General features: G+C 37.3%; 1 protein-coding gene across 2 annotated transcripts in view; it reads left to right on the top strand.

The window, feature by feature from the left end:
* Positions 1-24,504, top strand: part of LOC136247634 (serine/threonine-protein phosphatase 4 regulatory subunit 4-like) — a 28,772-nt gene extending 4,268 nt beyond the window's left edge. The window contains exons 9-23 of one of the 2 annotated variants that reach the window (XM_066039405.1): positions 109-231; positions 1,954-2,063; positions 3,960-4,037; positions 4,126-4,245; positions 4,559-4,717; positions 5,253-5,438; positions 5,843-5,948; positions 7,666-7,793; positions 8,131-8,337; positions 8,875-8,955; positions 9,450-9,549; positions 12,171-12,257; positions 21,022-21,282; positions 21,626-21,773; positions 24,266-24,504. In XM_066039405.1, the coding sequence (XP_065895477.1) occupies positions 109-231; positions 1,954-2,063; positions 3,960-4,037; positions 4,126-4,245; positions 4,559-4,717; positions 5,253-5,438; positions 5,843-5,948; positions 7,666-7,793; positions 8,131-8,337; positions 8,875-8,955; positions 9,450-9,549; positions 12,171-12,257; positions 21,022-21,282; positions 21,626-21,773; positions 24,266-24,329 (1,958 nt within the window). In that variant the 3' untranslated portion in view covers positions 24,330-24,504. The remainder of the gene's footprint in view (positions 1-108; positions 232-1,953; positions 2,064-3,959; positions 4,038-4,125; positions 4,246-4,558; positions 4,718-5,252; positions 5,439-5,842; positions 5,949-7,665; positions 7,794-8,130; positions 8,338-8,874; positions 8,956-9,449; positions 9,550-12,170; positions 12,258-21,021; positions 21,283-21,625; positions 21,774-24,265) is intronic. The other variant, XM_066039406.1, reaches the window with a different exon arrangement.
* The last annotated feature ends 255 nt before the right edge of the window (positions 24,505-24,759 follow it).

The raw sequence follows: 24,759 nt of genomic DNA, 5'->3' as shown, positions 1-24,759 counted from the left end.
CATATTATCAAAAATTTATAGTGCTGCTTTGACATACTGTATATACCTGTGTGAATGTACATGTGTAGCACTGTCAGAGGTTTTGTTATTATTGTACTCTCAACACAGATTACATTAAGGATACTATTGTTCCATTGTTTCACAAGTTCTTTGATCAGTCCTTCACCAATCAAGATGATTGTTTTAAAGCTGTAGCTTTTCAAATCGGCAGAATCTGTGATCTACTGAAAGGTATAGTGTGCGTGCCTGTATTGTGTATGTGACTTGTAGCTGTGTGTATGCATTCATGTGTACATCCACAAAATACCTGAATGTGTAGTAGGCTACTGCCTGTGGTTCGTGGAAAGATTTTACCAGACAATACTTGTTGGTAGTGAAAATGTTGTTTATTCTCTCAGGCCCCAAGGCCATATCAGTTGGTTATAATAATCACATCTATCATAATTATGTAACAGATTTTTGTTAGATTAAGTAGCTTTAAACAGCCATTAATCACCTTATGTGTTGATAGTTTGAAGTTAAGCATGAAAGCTAGTGTGTCTTTGAGGTGCTATTAAGTTGTGTCAACTGAAATAACTTGCAATTAATACTAATCAGTAACCCCTTTGTTATTACTATGTGTGTCTGTGTGTGTGTCTCAGTTGTAGAATGTGTGTTATGGCATTGTGCGTGTGTGTGTAGTGCAGCAACAAGAAGTCAAAAATAATGGAGCCATTTTCAGTACAGTTTTACGGAACTGTCATATGAAATGGACTTCAGATGATGACATTTACTGTACATAGTAGCACTCAGTACATTTTGACCATCCTTAACTGTGTACTGTATGAATGTGTGAAATTTTAAGTTAATAATTGCGTTAACCACATGATACAATAACATTACCATATATGGGATATAATGAAGTGGTATAGATTACTAGGTGAATTACCTATAATAATTGTTGTGATTAGATAACAGTATGTACTTGGGGGCTCTTTGTTCTCTTTACCACTGGTTACCTTTAGGTTTGATGGTGCCCACACACATTCATTTTAGCTCTGTGTACACTAGACATACACATATAACTAAATGTAGAGGTGTACCGATAATCAGATCAGCTAAAATATCAGCCACTGATATGGTTATTTTTCAGAACAGGAAGAGAACCAACATCGCTACCGATATTTATACACTAGTAATAGTTTGTACATAAACGGATTATGCATTGGTTTTCTATGTTATTCATGTGGCTCTTTAGTGCCAGTGGCTTATTGTTCATTCTGCAATAAGCGCTATGCTATGCTACGAGAAGCCATATAAATACACAAGATTCTAGTGTTTGTTGTTGCAAAGCTTATTACAGTCTTTACACATAAAGAGTACCTTGTAATAAAAAGAAGGGTCACAGATAACCAAGGAAACTTGCTGTACCAGCTTTCTCACAAGCCATTAGAATGTGGAGTAATGTAGAAATATCTGTTTAAAGCTTCATGGGAGTATACATAAAAATGTTTGTGGGTCCTAATTGTCTGGATTGCACAATAGAAACACAAGCTACCACCATAGGCAGAGTATAGCAATGAATACATGTACATGTTGTTGTAGGGTAGGTAAATGTACACTTTTGCTTGCTTAAAACTGTAATGCAAATATCGGATCGACTATCAGTTATCGGCTTCTTTTGGTGGCATCAATATCGGATATCGGTACATGCCAAAAATCCATATCAGTACACCTCTAACTAAATGTATATTAGAACATGGTTTGTGTAAGATGTTTGTTGATAGGTTTTTGGTTTGCTATACTGTGGCTTTAGGCCAGTCCATTTACAAGTCTGCTTTCCAGTGTGTGCTATGTTTTAGTCATGTCCTACAAACCCTTAGCACCTCAATAAGACCTCTTTATTATGTTTTAACAAGGTCATGAAATACAGTTTAGTTTTCACCAATTCAACACATGTGTCCATTGTTACAGGTCACCTTGATGATAATGAGAAGTTATGGTTTATACACTTCTATTGTAAAACTGTTAATGCTACTTTATCTGATAATAAGGAATCTACTGCACTAGCTACATCAACTCCTGTAAGTGACTATAATATTGTTTAGTGTAATCATACAATATCTTAGTAGTGTGTAATAGTAGTAGTTTATGAGCTCCTGGTGGTAGGGATCAAGGAGGTTTGAGTTTTCAACAACCTCACATCTTCATAATTCCAGCTTGGTAGTATTGATTATACATAATCTAATAACAGCCTTCAGAGTGAGTTTCTATGGATATTTATTGAATTTCCTACTGACTGAATATTTAACTGATGCCTTAACTCAACTATGGTTAATGCTACATTATTAATTTCTTCATTGTTTGACATTGCTTCGGCCTGAGATGTGTTTTTTTGTTAGCCACAGCAGCTACAGTGCTTGTATCATGGACTTACCTTTGTCCTCCTTTGTGTCCCATTTCTTTCTCCACTACTGTGTAGATGTGGATTTGTGGTATGCAAAATGGATTCTGTGCAGCTGGCTATCACAAAAATTGTCCGTAATTTCCGTAGTGACCAGTGGTGATGCTTCTCGTACTGTTCTTCATTTGTCTTCATTTGTAATGGGTAAAACATACTTGAGATCAAAGTAAAATAGCCACTTCAGTTCTCAGTAATTGATGGTTGGGAAACACGTTTCTGTAGTGACTGGATTGATTGTAATACCCTACAACGGGCAGAACAAATCAGATGGACACAATACTTCCAATAACAATATTTTGGGGTGTGCATTAAGTCATGTAATTGATTTTTATTATATGTCTTGCTAGCTCCTTTGATGTGGTATATGTTGGTTCACCAGTTGTTAGAAAAAGTAAACAAGAGAAATTTTATATTTGAGTAGGATTATAGAAATAAAAAAAAGCAACGAGGTCATCAGCTATCATTTAATCTCCATAGCTGTGATTGAATTAGGTGTAGATAACCTCCAGCAGACAATAGCAGTGTTCAGATTAGTGTATTGTTAGAAGACCATTTCATTTCGTTTAAATACTTTAATAGAATATATCCAAATACTCTAATTGAACAGTCATTTTCGATGTAGACAAGCAAGGCGCTATTAAACTAACTTGGAAAATCAGGACACCTTGATAATCAGGACACCTTGATAATCAGGACACCTTGATAATCAGGACCTACTGCAAAGGTGTCCATTTTACACTTGAACTTGTTAATGTGGACACTTGAGGTCACCTACTTAATCTTGACACTTACTTTAACCTTGAGAAATGTGTGTACGGTATTGGTAAGCATGGCAACACTAGGTGGGATAACTTCTTACAGCCTGCAATAATGCATTTATTAAAGTCTGTTCACTGGGCTACTAGGAGGATGTTAAATGAACACTGTAAATGAACACCAGCAAGTCACGTCCCCGTGTTTCAAATTCTAACCGCATGTTTTAATTTCGATTGTGGATTTACTGATCAAAAGTGTCCAATTGTCCTGATGATCAAGGTGTCCTGATATTCCAGGTCAGTTTGTATTAAGGGATACTTTCACACTTTAACCCTTAAACCCGCTAAATCCAGAAAACTGGATTTAACCTTAATACGCATGCCTTGCACAAAGAACTGTAACTATTGAAGAACCTGTTCTATTGCTACGTAATTTATATCATTCTACTTGTGATGAAACAAAGATTTAAAATGATACCTAGGGTTTTACCCTAACGCTAAACGGTGAGGCTAAAACTAGCCATCCATGTTAGTAACTTTTCGGTAAGGAAACATGCAAACATTTTATAAAATGATCCATAGCTCGATAGTGGTTGCTCCTATCATCTTACAACAAGTTATGTTCGATTCGCTATTAAATTTTTCCATCAGAACATATACAACGCACATGATCTTCCAAGTTTACATTGGACTGACGTACTACATACATCGTGGTTAATATTATGTGTTTTACCTTCTGTTTGTATGTGTGTATTGTGTAGGTGTCATGTGTATCATTATCACCAACTAATGATGACATGGAGTCTGAACTGAGACATTACTGTGCCTATAACATACCTGTAAGTTATGTACTAACATGTTCATACAAAACATGTGTGTTGCAATAATATTTATTATGTGTGTAGACATTTTTCTTTTCCTTGACAGGCTATGGTGATGTTTCATGGGAAAGAAAAATTTTCACGTGATTTATTGGGAATTCTTAACAAACTTGCAGCAGATGATAATCTTAGTGTTCGACAATCAATAGCTCATGGTATACATGAGGTACGCTTGATCACTTAACATTTACAAATAGACTCATACGTACATAGTAATTTGTACACCATCTTTAATAATATCATGTTAAGACTAAGTTTTTCGCTGTGTTGTACAAGAATGTACCAATTCCTGCATCTGGAAAAAAATGCATTCTTAAAAAATACACTGTCCTGTAGTAGCAATGTTTACATTATATAACATGGTCACTATTTTGAGGTAGTCAAAAAGGTTAAGTAACATTTTTCGTGTTGTTGGTAGGAGTGTTAGGGATGTTACCTACGGGACTGTAACACTTGTTATATTGTCTGTCTCATTGTAGGTAGCTGCAATTCTCCGTTGTGATGCTATGAAGATTGCTTCACTTTATATCAAGTTGATGAAGGATAAGTCACTGACTACCCTAGAAGGACTGATTGAACATCTTCCACAAGCTATGCTTGAGTTTGCTAATGCAGCCAATTTGTCTGTAACTACAAAGGTGTGTGTAGTGTGTGTGTGCGTGCATGCGTGCAGTGTGCGTGTGTGTGTTCGTTCGTGCATGCAGTGTGTGCGTGCGCGCAATGTGTGCGTGTGTGTGTTTGCGTGTGCGTATGTGTGTGTGTGTGTGTAGAGTGTGTATGCTTGTAATGTGTGTGTGTGTAGTGTGTGTGTTTGTGTATAGTGCGTGTGTGTGTGTAGTGTGTGTGTGTTTGTGTATAGTGCGCGTGTGTGTAGCATAGTGTGTGTTTGTGTGTAGTGTGTGTTTGTGTGTAGTGTGTGTGTGCGTACGTGTGTGTGTGTTGTGTGTGTAGCGTAGTGTGTGTAGTGTGTACATGAGCATAGAAGTAATCCATAGTTGAAGTCTCACTAGCCTGGTCACCTTGATATTCAGGACACTATTGGTTGGTCCATATTCCACTTGAACCTGTTAATGTGGACACTCAAAGACACAACAAAAGGTGTCCACATTATTCAGGTTCCACTGTCATTGGTAAACATACACTCATTATCACAAGTATCACATTTCCTTACAGGCCCCAGGTCTCACAGAGTTCATACCAGGACTATTAGCTATGGAGCAGACTTGTGCTAAGAACAACTGCAAGTGGAGGCTACACAGTGACTTGTTGAAACAGTTTAGTTGTCTAGTACACTGTTTGACCTCAGACCAGATCTACTCCAAATTTGTACCTCTCCTATTCAGATATGTTTGCTCTAGTGTAAGTTTACCTCTGTACTGTAAGTTTACCTCTGTACTGTGTGGTACTAGATGGACAAGTATAGTACAGTGTTTTGTCATCACTAGCATTCTGAAGTTTAGATATGTGGGCGTCTTGATTCTGTGATGTATATAAATGTACATATGTATATATGTTTGTACAGCAATGGACTTCTTCCAGATGACATAACACTCTGATATCTGGGAACCTCACTAATAACGACACCTTGATATTTTGACACTTATCTGTTTTGTACACACAATTATACCTCTGAAATCAGAACATCTTGATAATCAGGACACTTGTCCATGCTCCCATTTGTATTAGTGTACACATGTCGTACAGTGACCTGATTTTAAGGTGGATCCTACTGTACATGACAGTTAATACTCTTCATTGTGTAGTGTGTTCTGCCAGTGAAACACGCAGCCTCACAGACATTGTGTATGATCATCAGAAACAATCGTAAACAAGAACAGAGAGAAGAGCTGTGTCATCGGATCATTGAAGGTTTGTTGTTGTTGTGTGTGTGTGTGCGTGCGTGCGTGCGTGCGTGCGTGCGTGCGTGCGTGCGTGCGTGCGTGCGTGTGTGTGTGTTCATATGTACATACCGTATATATAGAAGGAAGCTTTGGTGGAAGGAAACTAGCAGTGAAGCTTAAATATAGTCATTACCATAATCATCTCAGGGTTGACCACCAGTTCCTGTCATTTGCAAATAAATATAATTATATTACACGAGCACAGATCAAGAGCTTATCTGTATCTATCAGCTGTGTAGTCACCAATAGGTTACATGATGTGGTACATTTTTCTAAAACTAATTAAACATTCACGGCTGCTAATAAATATGTTTTCATATCCAAGCATCAGCTATACTCCACTGCAATCAAACAATTAAAGGAGAACAGGAAAGTGGTAAACAACCCAGCTATTGTGTTATAGTGCAAAATACAGAAGTTTATATTAAATGCGTGGTTATTAAATGCGTGGTTGGCCAATAAGTTTTCATGGTTTATTACCAGCTATTACTCCACTACACCATTGTCTAACTAGCTCAGGAAGCTGGTATACAACTAAGCTACACTGTTAAATTGCAGATCTTCATGTTTCCATCATTGCACAATCAAAAGATAGATACATGAGCATATCAATATTGCATTACAGCCAGAGTATAATACAATAGTCCCTTTATTATCTGGCCATCGTTTACTTTCTGTTATCCGAACTGTGGAAGCACAGATAATGTATGTCATATGGATTGGAAATGCCTGTATTATTTACATAGTGACATCACAAGCCATCCTCATTACGCTGTTGCGGGTAAACTTTATGGCCTCGACAGGTGGAAGATTTCGCTGTTCTTGTAACCAGCAAATTAGTGTTTGTTGTTTACAGCTGGGTTAGTTACCACCTACACTAATTGGAGGCTGGACTGGGTAGGGATGCCGGAGAGTAGTAAACAACAGCATAAGAAATAATTCAGGTGAAATATGGTGTTTCAAAACTGTTGTGCAAATTTCCTGAAAAAATAGAAAGTGCAGCATTGTTTCTTTGCTGCTGTTTACACCACTTGTAGCAGGCAGGCTAGCTAGATATTCACTGCTTTGCTGTATATTTCCACTGTTTCGATAAAACTTCAAAAACCATGTACTACTTTGTACAATTCTTTAGCTCAAGCTGAGCAGTACTGTAGCATAAAATGTATCACACTTTTCTTTGGTTGTGTAAATGCGGTGACGAGAAGTTGGCTAATAGTACTGCTACTGAAACATTAGCTGGTGCATACCTGCCATTGTCACCTGTCGCTAACAATGTTTCTCCCAATGTCCACAGACACGCTGTGTTCTTGATCAGTACACAACACAATAAACTACGTAATAGGAATATCCACACCTTCAAGTTGGCCTTCAAACAAGCCAGAGAAAGCCAAACAGCCACTCAGTACATTTCCTAATGTATTGGCGCACCATACTAGGATAGTAAAATAATTTAACAGGTGTTCCCAATCCATTAGGAACGCATACATTATCTATGGTGGAAGTGACTGTTCTATTAGAGTATTTGAACAGAGTTGTGTATACAAATGAATGGGCTTCTATTATCTGTACTTTTGGATTATCTGAACTCACCCAGAGCCCAATGAGTTCATATAATGGGGGGAACACTTTATGTATCACACATCACTATATGATGTTTATCATTCATGACTATGTTATTCTTGTAGAGTGTGCTCACTCCAATAAACACAAGTTGAGATTGTTGTATGTGGACATCTGTAAGTTTGTATTGGAGCTATTCTCCAAGAGCTTCTTCAAACAACACTTTTGTGAATCACTACTAGAACTAGCTGGGGTAAGTTGTAGTATCTAATAATAATAGTAAGTACACCAGGTTTTGTAGTAATATTTAGTAACTGTAACAATATGGTAGAACTGTAAATAATCATTGGGTAGACATTTACTTACTGTACTGAAGAAATACGTTGCACTGTATCCCAATGAAGCCATACTTCAAAGAATTTACTGGAGTTTGGAACCGTACGGTAGTTATTGCCCAGTAGACATCAAATTCACTTGGATATAAGCCAGTCATACTAAACTAGCAGTTGTATGTAGAACTCGTGTCAATGACGAAGACATTCTACGATTGCTGTGAAATAATTATAACTCAACACTACATGTTTCTACAGGATCCAGTACCCAATGTGAGATTATCTGTTAGTTATCTACTGCCTAATGTTAAGAGATCACTGAAGTTACCATCAGACAGAGTGCTGCTACAACAACTTGACCAAACTGTCAGGAAACTCTACTCTCTGGAACATGACACTGATGTGTCTCATACTGTACGACTAACACTGCCCGAGTTGAACAGGATTGAAGTGGCTGTTGAAACTGTTAGTGTGTATAATAGTGTTGTGTACATGTTATGTAAACAATTTGTGTACATTTCTCCTATAATGTTACCGGTAATAAAGAAGTTATGCTGAACTGAAACAATGAAGGGTAATGAGATTGTTTTATTACAATTTGAATATTGTGTTGCTTCACTCAAACACCACAGTGACCACACACATGTACGCACTCACACGCGCGCGTGCAAACGCACACACATCTGGGGGTTTGTCTGAAGGCTTTTTAATTTTGCTGTATTGCCACTGTGTGCACTACTTCATCTGATTTAGGGATGTGCTGTGGTATAGAATAGTGGTGGACAGAATTGTGGGTCTTTAACTTGTGTAAGAATCCGTAGTGGTGGATATTTTATTTGATGATGGTTATTGTGGACATGTTCCTACCAGATAACTGACAAGAAAGTTTTGTTCATTGTATAATATTATCATATGTGGCCATTGATAATTGATGTTCTATTCCTTGTTATGACAGGCTCAGTCTATTTACAGTGTATCATATGTCATTGTGTATTATTGTAGTTATCACGTAAGACAACATTTATGGAGGAGGATCTTTTGGATCAGAAGAAAGAACAAGAGGAGAAATTATTACTCTTAGCAGTAAGTGTTGTGTAAAGATGTGCTGTAGTGTAGTCCTTTAGATTGTATGCATAGAACCAGGCCTGAAACATGACTTCGTACATATTTATAGATGTTGCTAACGATTTTTTCCCCTGAGATATCCCAGAGTGGCATCCGTTGTATACTTCAAACTCCACATTGTACACACACGCACACATACACATACATGCGCACGTACACACACACAGACACACACCAGGGTTTTGCCCAGAAGTTCCTGAGTGGTGGCCTAAAGTTAACATGAACTGATATGCTGTGTGTTATATTAGGGTATATTGTATGTGTATCAGTGATATATGTATGAACTGTACTGGTCGGATTTAAGAAGGTACTAGTCGGTTTTTAGAGGTACTGGTCGCTTTGAACCACTGTTGACCAGTGTGGGCAGAACTCTGGCACACACAGACACACAACACACACGCACAACATACACACACATGTATATGGTACTGATACTAGATTCTGTGTTATAGGAGGAACAAGAAGCAAAGGAACCAGATAACTCATCGAAGGGTAAACAATCTGCCACTAGTAAGGACAAGCAGAAAAATCCTCCTACCAAACGTTTCACATGTAAGTGTCTTGAGTAAGTTTGTGTATGTGTGTATTATGGGATCATGAAGGTTTGAGCTTTTCTGGCCAGAAATATCCCCAGCCTCACATTACCTTCATGGTGCCTTGACAATATTGGTTAGGTATCATTAAGCCCAAAAGTGCCTTCAGTATAACCTGAAACACTTCCTAAATGTTGCTACAGAAGTTTTAAAAATTTAGTAGTTGAAGTGGAATTGTCTACTGACTAACTCACTGCATGACTAATAATGCCTTCACATAAGCGTGGCTAAGGATGCGGGCTTAATTGTTTCACTGTTCAATGTCACTTCATCCCGAGAGGTGCCATTTGGCATACCACAGTACGTACAATGCATGCATTATGGACTTAATTACGTACCTTTGTCCTCCTTTGTGTCCCATTTGTTTTTGCTGACAGTCCTAGGTGTTGATTCACAGTAGCTCGATAGTTTCCCTACACTTATAAACGAAAATTATCCATGGAGATTGGATTGACTGCAGAAGCACTTCTCTAACTGTTCTTCATTTGTAGCACTGTGTACTGGGCTGAGCATAGTTGAAGGTGAAGAGTAATGGCTACTTCACTCAAGTTAGTAATTGATAGTTTTATTCAGATGAAACGTTAATTCTGGTACCATCCTTTCTTCTGGTGCGGTATGCGTGGGTTCACCAGCCATAACAGTAAACAAGCACTATTATTATGTTCGATTAGGGATCACAGAAAGAATTAGGGAAACACAGGGAGGTTGCCTACACCTGCAGATATACTAGTGGACATTTAATCCCTAAGTCAGTCGTTGGTCATGGGTATAGGCTGAAGTAGGGATTGGTGTTCACTAGTATATCTGCATGTGTAGGTGATCTCCCTTATTTCTCTAATTCTTTCTATGATCCCTAATGGAACTTAAACTTCCTAAAACTTGTTAATGATGCAATATGTTACCTGCTGAACAAAAACTTGACTTGGTTGTGTAATTCTGTTTTTGAGGTAAATGCCATTGAAATACATTGGGTAATAGACGTATGCTACATAAATAATTTTACGCATGTTTTAATCACTTCAGTAAACAGTGAAGGAAAACTAAAATATATATAATATGCCAATGAACTTGCCTCTTCATGGTGAGTAAGAATATCTTTTTTTCTCTTCTGCACCACAAAGCAAACGCGAGTTACGTGTGTTTGATTATGTTGCTGTAAAATGTATCTTTATCATCTCTGTTTCTAAGAGCTTGAAAAACCTTCTTGCTCCAAAAACTATGCCTCAGTTTGTAATAACACAAGTCCCAACTCTGTAGCCCATTGAACCTGAGACTTATGATCGATTGAATAAATGCCAATAATTTTTCTCATATGCACACTGTGCAAATCAATTGTTTTGCTTTTCTTGTTGTCTATCACTTACCAGATAAGGCTAAAACTTTAACATAACAGCTCATCAGTTTTTCTCTCTAGGCAGCAAAAAGTCTTAAAGAATAAAATTCGAGGAAAATGCATACAAGTCAGATTTTTGCTCAGTGGGTCCTGCATGTATATGTTAAAGCATTGCCTCGAGTGCTATATGAAAAATAAAGTACGAGGTGCACAGCCGAGCTGCTAATAAAACGCAAGGCAAAGCTGAGTGTTTTATTAGCATCGAGGCCAAGCACCGAGTGCTTTATTTTTCATACGTATAGCATGAGCAAGGCAAATGCTCTAAATGATCAACCCACAATCGATTCTATTGTGAGTCACATGGCGAAATATTTCTGTGATATCTCCAGGACTTGTCCGTTTACATTAACAAACGTAACAGCAATGTTACCTTCTCCAACCCATCATCGAAGTATTTAGGTACATCTATAAAGCAATCCAGTGGTAGAATTTGTATTGGCTGGGGGTGATTGATCACTCAACGTGGCGAGGCTATCAGCCTTCACCGGCGTGGGTGATTAGTCGTACTGGCATGAGCCCCGCAGGCTATTAGCCTGCACTAAGGCATGTAGGCAACTGTGCTTTATTGCACCGCAAAGAGTGCTTTATTGAACGAATAAAGCACTCTTTGTGGTCATGAAGTACTGTTGGCTGGCTGAGAGTGTACTTTGTGAAATTTAAAGTACACTTTTTCCTTTGATCTTGCCCACGCAAAGTTCTATAATCTCTAATAGAGTGTGCATTGTTCAATTAAATATCATAGTTTGAACATTTTATTCAGTGTTTCTTTTGATGTTTGAGATTACTAAATACAATGGAAACCTGTGGTGGGGTTATTAGCCTTGTGGTCTTGTTCACTACATTCATGAAATGCCCTTACTGTCAGCTTACTTTCTGCACAAGGCAGGCATCATTAGTGTTGATCTAGTCATTGTTACACCTGTGTCATGCTGTAACACACAATAAACTTGAGGGATGAATGTCAATACTAGCAGTCAGTTTTCCGCTTCCTTTTTTAAGAATGAGCCAACATTGGTTTCTATGGTATTTAGAGTACTTCAGATGATGTGGGCTTGGGTCTCTCTAAGTGTTATAGAAACCTTGTCGGCTTGTTCTAGCTATTTATTGTATATAATGACATTGTTTATAGGACTACCTTATATGAGGCTATGTGCAATAAGTGTATATGTATGTTATCACTTGTACAGTGAAGCCGATCAAGACCAGCCCAGCATTTAATAGGAAACCTTCTAACCATTCACTACCTGGCTCACCAATTGTGTCTACTACATCAGGTATACTAGCTGGTCTATTATGTGTGGTGTGAGTGTAGTATAGTATCACGAACCACGATAGTGGGTTCATAATACGGATCGCAGTGGAATTTTGAAAATCCTAATAGAGCAGTCACCTAACACCAGCCTTAGAAAGTGGACTCGAGCATAAAACAACATTCAGAAGGCTTATTATCAAACACTGAACTCAGACAAATGGTGACATAGTAGTAAAATGATCTAGACGAAATTTTGGAAGCATTCAAAAATTGCAAATTTTATGCGAATTGGTTCATATTATTATTCATAATATTATTATTTTGTTTCACTCGTGTACAGCTCAAGGCTTCCATTTTTTCGCGATAAAAAACTACACAGCCTTACTCAGAGTCTTTCCGCGTGTCCATGACCCATTAATTATTAACCCATACTCCACAGACCACTAACCGGCCTCCACCTCGATAAATTTCTAATTCTTCTTTGCCATTGCCTGACGGAAGAAGCCGTAGAAGAACAAAATTACGGGATCTTGTGTGCTCAGGGATGTGTATTGTTCTACTATAGGGTCATTCCATGCCAAATCAACCAAAAAAAATCCAGACCCCTTCGGATTTTCATGAAATTTGGCATAGACATGGACTCTACTAAGAAACTTTCTCACACCAAAATTTAGCCAATTCTATTGATCTCCCTTTAAGATATGACCGCTCAAAGTTTATTAGAAAATATTACAGCAGCTTACAGAGGTTTAATAAAATGGCCATAACTTTGTCAGTGATTTCCACAGAACCTTTCTGTTTAGAGTTTTGGAATGCTTATTAAATTCTCTTTCCAGTGGTATATAATTCATTATAATTACTCAAAGGAAAAGGTCTAACCACAAAAAAGTGACTTTTTCCTTTGATCTTAATTATTTCAAAAACGGATATTTTAATTGCTTTTATTTTTTGTTGAAATATTCTTCTAATAGCTTTCTTTCATGGCGGTAAGTTAGAAGTTGGGATGACAAGTAGATCATGAGTTATGGCTACATACATAATTCTTATTGATGTTTACATGCTACAGGGGGTATAACTATGAACACTACTATAACAATACAAACCTTTTAAATTCAATTGTAGTATGGAATGATTGGAATCTCGTCGGAATGTGGTCAAGTTGTATGACACATACAGTTGGAGGCATAGTACACAGGTATAATCACAACATTAAACAGAAGTATTAACACTCTCCATTGCTGAGGCACACCAATATTATACCCATGTTACATATATCATGCAGTTATGACAACTGGTGCAAATATCGTCCATAATAGAGGTTGTATACCATAATTATATTGGGGAGGTTTGGTGGTAAATTATCTTATGGTACTGTAAGTTTGGTAAGGAAAAGGGTTTTAGTTTTCATTTCTTTGCCAAACAACTCCCATGCCAAACTTCTCGTATAGCGTCTTTTACATGTATAATTTGTTTTGTAAGATCTGTATGCAAAGTTTTTTTTGACATAACAGCTACATTTCATAAAATCACAAGAAAGTGCCAGTGCAAAGAAAACTTCAGAGGGGATTAGTGTACTGTTCCAAAATCTGGTAATGTGTTTAAAATTTTGTAACTCAGTAATAGAATGTGGTATGACCATGAAATTTGGAGTAGTTACACACAATTGGACACTGATAATGTACATAAACCAATTTCTTGAATTTTTGCAAATTGAGTATGAGGTGCACCTACAGCTCCTGATTTTTCATGAAAAATGCATCAAGTCAGTGACAGTTTAAGTTATCCTACAGTACACTTACAACATTTAGTGTTCACCACTGGTACAGCAAAAAAAAAGTTACAGGGCATTTTGATTACCGCTTTAGAATAAGTTATGCAAGCAGTTATGTGAAAAGCTAAATACACATCAAAAACTACATACTTGCATAGAGATCCAACTTCTTTTCAGTAAATATATATAAAAATATGATAATCTAAGGTAAGTGGTCTAAATTTCATTCATTAGTTCATGAAAAGCAACACAGTGAAACGGTAGGATTTGTTGTTAAGTATTCCAGTATATCAGAGCATGGATTCCATTCATTGCTGGACATATATAGTACCATCACTGGTGTTTTACAGTCAATAAAGACTGATCAGAATACAGTGTCTGAAGGTGAACTACTGTACATATGTCCAGCAATAAATATAACCCACTGATACTCAAATTTCAGACAAAGAAAATATTCTTTTACAAGTTTATCTTTTGGTTTTGAAATATGCAATAATGCTTTGTCTATGTTGATGTCCATATATGAAGTTTTCCAGTGGTACAGCTTCTAAGTGTTACTGGTGCAATACATTTTTGAAAATTCATGTCGATATACAGAGTAAATATATAGAGGTCTTGATCCCACAGACAGTCTGTACTCTACCACCTAAATTGCTATAGTATCTCTGACGACAAGGCAATGCTATAGTCTGTGTTGTTCCCCATCTGGAGTTTTCCTTGTGACTTTATGAAGTATAGTTATTACATCAAAAAACATTACAAACAGATCCCGCAAAAGAAATTATACATGTCATAGGCGTAGCTGAATATTTTTCGATGGGGGGGCTCTTTTCCAGGTGGTTGTAAAGGACAGTATAAACATGCGAACACAACCCCTCTAGGGGGGCCTGGGAGCATGCCCCCACAGGAAAATTTTGCCTTCTGATATCAATTCTGAGGGCAATTTGATACAATGACTGCTCTAAAACAACAACTGACTATTCTATTAGAGTCTTCGATCTTTTTGCACAATAAACATAGAAAATCATTAGGGGGCTCTAGCTCCCCTTTTCCTCCCACCCCCCTCCCCCGGTTACTATGCCTAGCCTATGCATGTCAGACAAGCACTATACAAAATAATAACAGAAAAGCTTAGCGGAGAAATTGTTCGGCAAATTTGGTTACTTTAAAACCCTCCTATTATGAAGTTTCACAATTTTGTCGAAATATTTTCTTCACCAAACTTAGTCGGGGTACCAAACCTTCCCAATATATGGTACAAAATCTCTATTAGCTATGGACTTTTGACGGTATTTTCACCAGTTATCAAAATTGCCATAAAATGGGTACTTCAGCAATGGAGAGTATTAATACTTCTGTTTAATCTCGTGATTATACCTGTGTACTATGCTTCCAACTGTATGTGTCATATAACTTGACCACATTCCGATGAGATTCCAATCATTCCATACTACAATTGAATTTAAAAGGTTTGTATTGTTATAGTAGTGTTCATAGTTATACTCCCTGTAGCATGTAAACATCAATAAGAATTATGTATGTAGCCATAACTCATGATCTACTTGTCATCCCAACTTCTAACTTACCGCCATGAAAGAAAGCTATTAGAAGAATATTTCAACAAAAAATAAAAGCAATTAAAATATCCGTTTTTGAAATAATTAAGACCAAAGGAAAAAGTCACATTTTTGTGGTTTGACCTTTTCCTTTGAGTAATTATAATGAATTATATACCACTGGAAAGAGAATTTAATAAGCATTCCAAAACTCTAAACAGAAAGGTTCTGTGGAAATCACTGACAAAGTTATGGCCATTTTATTAAACCTGTATAAGCTGCTGTAATATTTTCTAATAAACTTTGAGCGGTCATATCTTAAAGGGAGATCAATAGAATTGGCCAAATTTTGGTGTGAGAAAGTTTCTTAGTAGAGTCCATGTCTATACCAAATTTCACGAAAATCCGAAGGGGTCCGGATTTTTTTTGGTTGATTTGGTATGGAATGACCCTATAGTCTTTATAACGTTAATAGATGGCAGATTGAGGTTGTGCAGCACTCTTTCACCTTACAAGATTGCCATGATAGGGTCTCTAGTGAGCTTCCAGTCTTCGCAATGAGAAGCCGTTCAAGTGTGCATGATTGAAATACATTTTTCAAGTCAGTTACCCAAATTTAGTTTAATTATTAAATTAAACTAAATTTGGCTAATTTATTAAATCAGAATACAAAATGGATAATCTTTGATTGTCCATTTTGTATTCATTGAATCCATAAATTGCTAATTTAAATTATCAATTTGTGGATTCAGAATACAAAAATTCAGTACCAGCCAAAGATGCGTAGCGAGAGCCACATTCGATAAAAGAACTCTTTATTTTTTAAAATAAGGGCAGCAGTGGGGAGAATTGTGCAATGTTAAATAGATTTTATTAGCAAAATTAAGTCAATTCAAGAAATTAACTTAATTTTGTTAATAACAATTAACAAAATCAATTAAGGTATCCAGTTTGTTCTTCCTAGCCATCACAGTGAGTGCTTTGTTTGTCCATTATAGGTGGAAGTAAATGGTAGCGCTGATATCATGGCTGCTTTTCACAACAAAAAAGGTTGGGTGGGGTGTTTATTACAACCCTACCATTTAAGAATGTTTTGTGGTCTAACCACATATCATCAACTACCCTCCCATATGGTATCCATGTCATAAACAACTTACAGAGTGTGAAGCCTGACAGTCTTATATGGGAGGATTGTGTGCTACTGTGCTTATGTCATTGTAACTGGCTACTGTGTGCTTACTCTAACACATTCTCTGATCAGCTAGTGACATTGACAGTTGCAAACATTTATGACCACATGCTAACCAGACTTTGCTGACTATACCTATGGTGTTCCACTTTATGATGCACTGCTGCTAGCAGGCTACACCTAGGCTTTCCAGGGCTAGAGCCCAGTCTAAGTCCTGGCAATTGGAACTCAATATGCCAGTTTAAAGTAGTCTTGCATGGGTATGACTGCCAAATCCCTGGTAATCATGTAAGACTGGCCACTAGTAGTGACATTGTGATTTGTACATGCAGACACCTGCATAGGAAGACTTTTCGGCCAAGTCTAGCCATCTCCTCCTATTTAGCTTGATTAACACCAACTCACATGGTTACTGCTGCATGCAGCCTTGTTCATATGTGCATTTACACAAAGGTGTTGTAAAGTGTCATAGCTACAATAATAGCACTACAGCTACAATGTATAGCTATCTCTTCACTACCTATTCTGCTAGACAACTCTACACCTATAATGCACGTGCTTGATGTATACATCGTTATAACACATGAAAATTTATCTTCTCTTTTGAAAAAAAAAATAGGACTCTACTGGAATTAAAACACTAACAGTTAGCATTCTTATATCTTGTATCATAGAGCTTCATTCTTGTCCTTCTGTTAGAATAAACACCTAAGACATCTTCTTGTTCTTCAAGTCTCCTGTATGATAGGTGCACAATCAGTAATTCTTCTGACAGGTAGCTAGCTTGTGTTTTCAGCAATGGCACAAAGTATGACGATGATTACTGAAACACTGAGTTGACTAGGAATTAATATATCCTGCCTTATATTTTGTGTGTGTACAAATCAGGATGAAAATACAGTCCTTATCATAGATTACAAAATTAATATTGCATTAACATATCTAATGAGTTAACCTTTTAAACTGAGGAATCTCTGTTAGCTTACTATACTAATGTGTCAATTAACTTATAATCCATAAATGGATTTGGAAAAAATTACACAAACTAGACATATTAAAAATTAAAATTTAAAATAAGAAATAGAAAAGCCACAAAACAAGAAGGGATCACTGGGGTGGTAATGTAAACCACAAATCCCTATTTTGACTCTTTATACTCAAATGGAGCATTTATTTAGAGTCAAAATAGGGATTTGTGGTTTACATTACCACCCCAGCGATCCTTTCTTGTTTCATGGCTTTTCAACGATCCCTATTTCTTATTTTTAATATGCCTAGTATATGTGACCGTCTCAGCAAAAACCCGACTTGTTCGCACAGGCATGCTTATTGAGAAAAACGAAATTTAAAAATATTTCGTAAAATTACGCATGCTACAAAGAAAAATACACAAGTTTTTATCGGGCCAGTATTTAAAGAAGGAAGACTCAAATTGATTAAAACTATATACCATCTTATTCGCCTGCTCATGGAGAGTTTGAAAATCTTTGTTTTGTTTCTGTAACTTCAACAGTATGTGTGTCACGTGCGTTTGTTTATGATGCGGTAAACGTAATAAGATCGACGTTGTTTCTTCTACCAAACCGCCTTCATATCCATATGCGCAAGTATCTACAGGGCTAATACTATACCTTGGTTGATGTGCTGATCCATGGTGAACATTTTAAGCCAAATTGCAATGTTGTAGACTAATTCAAACGGAAGTTAAGACTGCGAATGTAAGCACCTGTAGTTTATTTTCAGTATAGTCGTTGTACAAATCGATTATCTACCTACTGTCTAGTGCTATAATTTCAAAACTACACACCACAGAAGGCTGAAACTTTGGTGATCCATTCCGTGGACACTGCCAATAATGCTGAGTGAATAAAAAACTTTTTTTTAATTGTGCGAACAAGTCGGGTTTTTGCTGAGACGGTCACATATATAAGTTGAGCTGGATCCTGAAAAACAGCTAAAAATTAAAAGTGGATTTTTTCTCAAGAGAGTATACATTTCAGCCAACCAGATGATTAATGGTGACAGCAAAGGAGTCAATAAAAGACATGGCTCCATTACAAGTTCGGGAAAGGGCTGTAATGGACACTGCAGTTTTATGGCTTCCATATAGGCAATGTATGGCAAAAAAAAAAGTTTGGTTTCAAATATTATGTCAGACATTTAAATGAAAAGATTTTAGGAGGTCAAGCAGTACTATGTACAAATGAGCCAAATTTCAAGATCATGTGTAATTGCATCAATGAGTTATTAAATGTTTTTAGCTCAATGAGTACATACTATGTCAAGTTTGCTTGTGTGAAACTGCATAAGTAGCTAGAGCATCGGCCTAGTAATTGAAAGGTTCCAAGATAGATGCCTGGTTTGGTATTGTAGTTTTCTTGAACAAGAAACTTCACTCGCGTTGCTCCAGTCTAGCCAGCTGTATATTGGGGACTTGATGCTGACTGGGAAAGCAGCTCACTCAGCTGTAACTTTAATGGGTACCTGATGTTATCTGGGGAAGCAAATGCTTAATTGTCCTTGTATTGCTTAGCGGTATTGGGCCGTAGTCCTGGACGTTACTGAAAATAATGCTATTCGATATATTGACAAGCTTATATTCATGATATGATTAAATATTGAGTATAATTAAATTTGTCAAGCAGCGAGACTAGTAACATTACATAACACATCATTGCATCATATTATATCATAGAATGTGAAATGGTACCAGACAACAGCTGGAATTTGCCCATAATTGAATTGCCTTTCCCGTAGGTATATAGCAAGTGCAAGAAACACAACCACTAGCCAGATTTAATTAGGTGATATAGGCGATATTGGCGATTATATTGTCTAGATGGTAATATTGTGGCTCTATAATTTACCTCTATACAATATATTGTGTAGTTCAATATCACAATATTACCAATATATTGAAATACTGCCCAGCTCTATATTGGGGTCACCGTGGAACTTTAGAGAGATACCCGGATGGTCCTCCTGCAGGTTACATGTAACCTGATCACGCATTATGAAAAAGGAAATTTTAATTCTGTGGAAAAGTAAGGGGGTACTTCTTTAGCCAGACTATCTTGTTTCCCTGCTGGTTGATATCATACAGTGCTAAAGTTTACTGTATATCATTGGTACGGCCACTGACTGATTCTTAATCCCACAAAAGGTTTTTGGTTAATAAGGCTCAATTGGTACTACAATGTATATTTAGTAAGACCTCAACTGAAACACCATATATCCAAAAATGTTTGTGGTATTTATATTTTACAGTTATGCATTTAGTCAGGATTTTCATGTTTTTGCCCAGGATTTGTACTTTTTAAATTTCACTTAACAGTCACAGGCCGCTGCTGCAAAATTCAATGACTTTAATACTCTACCACATGGCTACGGAGAGTCTTACACATGTCTTACAGATTGCTAAAGCTCGTCTGAACTAAGTAGCACAGTAGTGGTAGTCTCTGTGTAAGGGATAGTCTAGCGTTTCAGTAGGCTAGCTTCTTTTGTGAGCCACACCTACTTTAATATCAGACTAGATGTTGTGGTCATTTCTTCACTACATGTGTAACACTCATAAAATTTCACATGGTAAAATTTCATGGTAGCTTTATTAACTGTGAAATTTATGTACCATAGAGATTTCTGTATATGTACTATCAGGAGCTCATCGAGTCCGTAGGACGAGGGAGCATGTAACTCCGCATACTCACAACGTAAACAGCAAAATTCAAACATGGCGGACATATCTTAACATAGTATATTCCTTATATAGTAAAAGTTGTATCGTAGGGTAAAGAATTACGTAATAATCATGCCACAAATATGCAGCGCCTGGATTAATTCGTGAAAGAGATGGCAAGGAAGGAAACATCGAGGAAAGGGCTTAACTAACGGAGTGAAATAGTGACAAGATGTTTTGGAGACTGTTAGGAAACATTCTTGCTTACCGTGTAATGTAAGTGGGCCGGCTATCAGTCCATGGCGGCAGCACAGAGTATCTGCAGTAAATACTGAAGGAATCGAGTTTCATCGCTCACTGCTGGAGCAAGAAGACTACAGTATTGTGCCAGTAGTAATGGATTTAGCGAGCATGCGCGGTATGTGTTTATCCTTATACGGTTACTGTTTAAATTACTATTAATAAATTGCGACGCCATGTTTGAATTTCGCCGTTTACGGAGTTACATGCTCCCTCGTCCTACGGACTCGATGAGCTCCTGGTACTATACAATAGAGGATCACATTTACATTGAAATGTACTATCTATACACAGCTCCATTGAGGACGACTTCATCGGCAAACACTACTCCAACCTCTACCAGACGAGCAATGTCTCCACCAGCTAGTGGTCTATCCAACTCCCTCACCTCCACCCTGCCATCACCTAGTACCACCGGCCCCTCTACTAGTGCTGGAGGGTCCAGTGGCAGTGGTGGTACTAGTCCTGCTGTGATCAAGAAGGCTGTTACTATACCAAAGATTGTCACACCTGTGTCAGGTAGTCCTGGATTACAGAAGAGGGAAACGTTTCATGGTTTGTACTTTGTAGTAGTGTACTGTAAATAATTGTGCCTAGTAATTTTGTTATTAATTGTCAAGTGTGGATGTTGTGGTGTGATAATATGGTAGACACTCATCAGTTATCTGAGCATTGTTTATCTGTACCCTCGTTTATCCAAAATTGGAAATTTCTTTACTGTTGGAGTATTTTGAGTACAAGTGTATGTTCTATTAGAGTATTTCAACTGTACTTTGTATTAAAGTGTATGGCCTCATTTCATTTGTCTAAACACTTAAAATTGCCTGGACTAAACCTTATCACTTTTATTCTGACACCCCTATATGGTATTGTTGTACATCTTATATACATTGTGTAGGTTCTACTAGAGGAACCAAGACACCAGTTCCATCAGAGACAAAGTCCCAACCATCACTTGATACAAAAGGTTTAACATCTTCTCCTAGAAGTTCTCCATCAGAATTGAGGAAAACTAAACCCAAGGATGACAAAGTCTCTACTAGAAGGTATAGATACAAAGCTATAAGATGTACAGAACAGTTATGTTAGGAAATCCCCTTTGATTTTTATCATAAAGTAGTTCTCATACAATATGGTAGTGCTGTGTATTGAGGATAATGGAAGTTTCACTTTTTCATACAAAAAATATTTACCAGAAACCACCTTTCAATATCTTCATGGTGGCTTGGCAGTATTGGTTAGGCACTGTATAACTAATGCCTTTAGTACAGTGAAACGCTTCCAATAGATTTGCTGAAAATTTTATATTCAGTGGAATTTTCTGATGCCAAGCATAACTAAGGCTATGTATTTGATTTTATCACTGTTCGACACTTCAGCCCAACAGGTATCTTTTGGCATGCCACAGTATGTATTACATGCTTTATGGACTTACCTGTGTCCTCCTTTGTGTCCTATTTATATACTAGTTAAAGCACTGCAATATGGAAAAAAATACCACGAGGTTGTGGGCGAGAGACTAATACAGCACAAGGCGAAGCCGAGTGCTGTATTAGATTCGAGACCGTGCCCGAGTGCTATTTTTCCATATTGCACGAGCAGTGGTGGTGCTTTAACTGGTTTATTGTACTAAAGTAGTGGCTGCGAAGAGTGGGGGAGACGCCAAGTAGCAGGAGGTCAGTGCCTATCTGCGTAAGTTCATTCATACTCGCCTGCACCAGTGTGATGAAGCTAGCTAGCTCAGTACGGCGAATTTGAGCTGCCAAGAACGACAGGAAGTGGCCAACTGCTTCTTTCTCAGTTGAGGCCTAGGTTAATGCCCATGAGTAAGTCTGTAACTTTGTAAAAGGGGGGCTTGCTATCGTGTTTAGCTGGTGAGAGTGCATTATAGAAGCCATGGTGTGGTGCTGGGAACGATACCACAAAGGCAACTGGAAGCGAATTAACTTTTATTGTGTTCCAACTGGCTTTACAACGTGGACAGGAGTCATTTTGTAGTGTTGATAATGCCATGTGCTCTGTTCCTTCCCTAACTGCATTTGCTAAGAATGGCTTTCAGGGTAATTCGCCCACTTGTATTTAGGTGTTCTATGTGTTTTATATGTCATAATTGTTGAATGGCTTCATAACATTGCAGTGGTTTGGTGAAAGGAATGCAATAATGTGTCTGGCATTGGTCATACTTTGGTCAACTTGTTTACTGTTTCAACAGTGCTGTATTGGGATCAAAGGGAAAATACAGCACACTTGGGCAAATACAGCACACTTGGGCAAATACAGCACAGTTGAAACAAATACAGCACCCTGCCAGCTTTGAAGTGTGCAGCCAGGTGTACAATATGGAAACAAAAGTACACTTTTCACTTTGATCTTTTCACCCAAAGTACAATAACTTTGCTTGGCAGTGCAAGGTGTCAATTCAGGGTATGCAGAGCCTGAAATCATGGTCAGATGTACCGTTACTGACCAATGTCTTTGAAAGATTTTGTACAGTACTATTGAGTATGTTCAACCAATTTGTCAGATCATTTCCAAAACAGGCCCTGCGATGGCTTCCCTACATATGTAACTGGAGTTTCGTTGTGACTGGATTTATTACAGAGGTCCTTCTCATTGTGTTCTTGATTTGTAATGCTGGGAACAGGCTACATATGTATGGGTTCAAATTGCCTACACTGAAGGACATTCAATCCCTGCTATTCATGTGATGTCCACTAGCAGTGTTGGGCAAGTTACTTTGTAAAAGTAACTAGTTACATATTACATATTACTTGCAACTGAACTATTTAGTTACAGTTACATATTACCCATAAAATAAAGTAACTATAATAATATTACATATTACATTACTTTGTGTCCACAGCTTTAAGCTATCACGTGTGAAACTACCACCTTATCACGTGCCATGATGGCGTTGTTGGACAATGTGCAAATCTTGGTTATAAGTAAGAAGCTGGTGAAGAAGCTTCATTCAGTAGGCTTCATTACTTTGTTGTGGCTAGGCGTTACTCAGTGGATTACTTATGAGATTAGTAACTTCGTTACTTGTAGTAATAATATTACGTAATATTAGACTCATTACACTGACTATATTACTTAGGTAACGCGTTACATTTGCTAGTAAAGTAACTTGAGTTATATTACCTGTTTTTTTATAGCGTATTTCGTTATATTACTTAAGTTACCACAAAAGTAATAATATTATGTAACGCGTTACATAAGTAGCGCGTTACTCCCAACACTGTCCACTGGTATATCTTCAGGTGTAGGTGACCTCCCTCGTTTCACTACTTTTATTTCTTTGATTTCACTGTGTCCTGATTTGGTATTATAGTGCTCCCTCGATTATCTGAACACTTGGGTATTTGAACTGGACTCTGTATATAAAAAAGAATGGGCTTTGATTATCTGAACACATCTTGGTCCCAAGGGGGTCAGATAACCGAGGGAGCACAGTATAGCTGATACAACACCAGTATATATCGTGTATTGTAATACCCACTCACTAATTCATAATAATTATATCTTTATATTTTAGTGCACCTAGTACCAGTAAACGAAAGCCACTATCATCAGGTGGGAGGGGCACTAAACGGACATGATACGCCTACACAGCCGGCTACATCACTTACATGACCACACTAATCCATTGACTACTACTGCTATAATGTATATCAAATAATTATTATATTGGACTACCACTATATCACTTATATTGATCTGTGTATTATGTTGATTGTGTTGATATTGATTTTGTTATGATATTGCTTACATTGATCTAGGTTTTGTTGATCATGGTGCTCATATAGTACCGACTGCAACCTACTACTATGGGTTAATGACAGTGTGGTGTTGATTATGTTATATTTATAATTCAGTTTTGTGTAGGTATCAATAAGTGTGATGGTAGCCCTAGCCTATACAGTAACGTAATAAAGCTACACAGTTAAAATTCTTTGTTGCTGGAATTCTGTAGAGTTGTAAGTATTAATTGTATGTATTCCCTTTTATCCATGCATGATCATAATTTTG

Source organism: Dysidea avara, chromosome 2, assembly GCF_963678975.1.
Source record: "Dysidea avara chromosome 2, odDysAvar1.4, whole genome shotgun sequence".
Classification (NCBI taxonomy): Eukaryota; Metazoa; Porifera; class Demospongiae; order Dictyoceratida; family Dysideidae; genus Dysidea; species Dysidea avara.
Note: the sequence above shows the minus strand (reverse complement) of the source record. Positions and strands in the feature narration are given on the sequence as shown.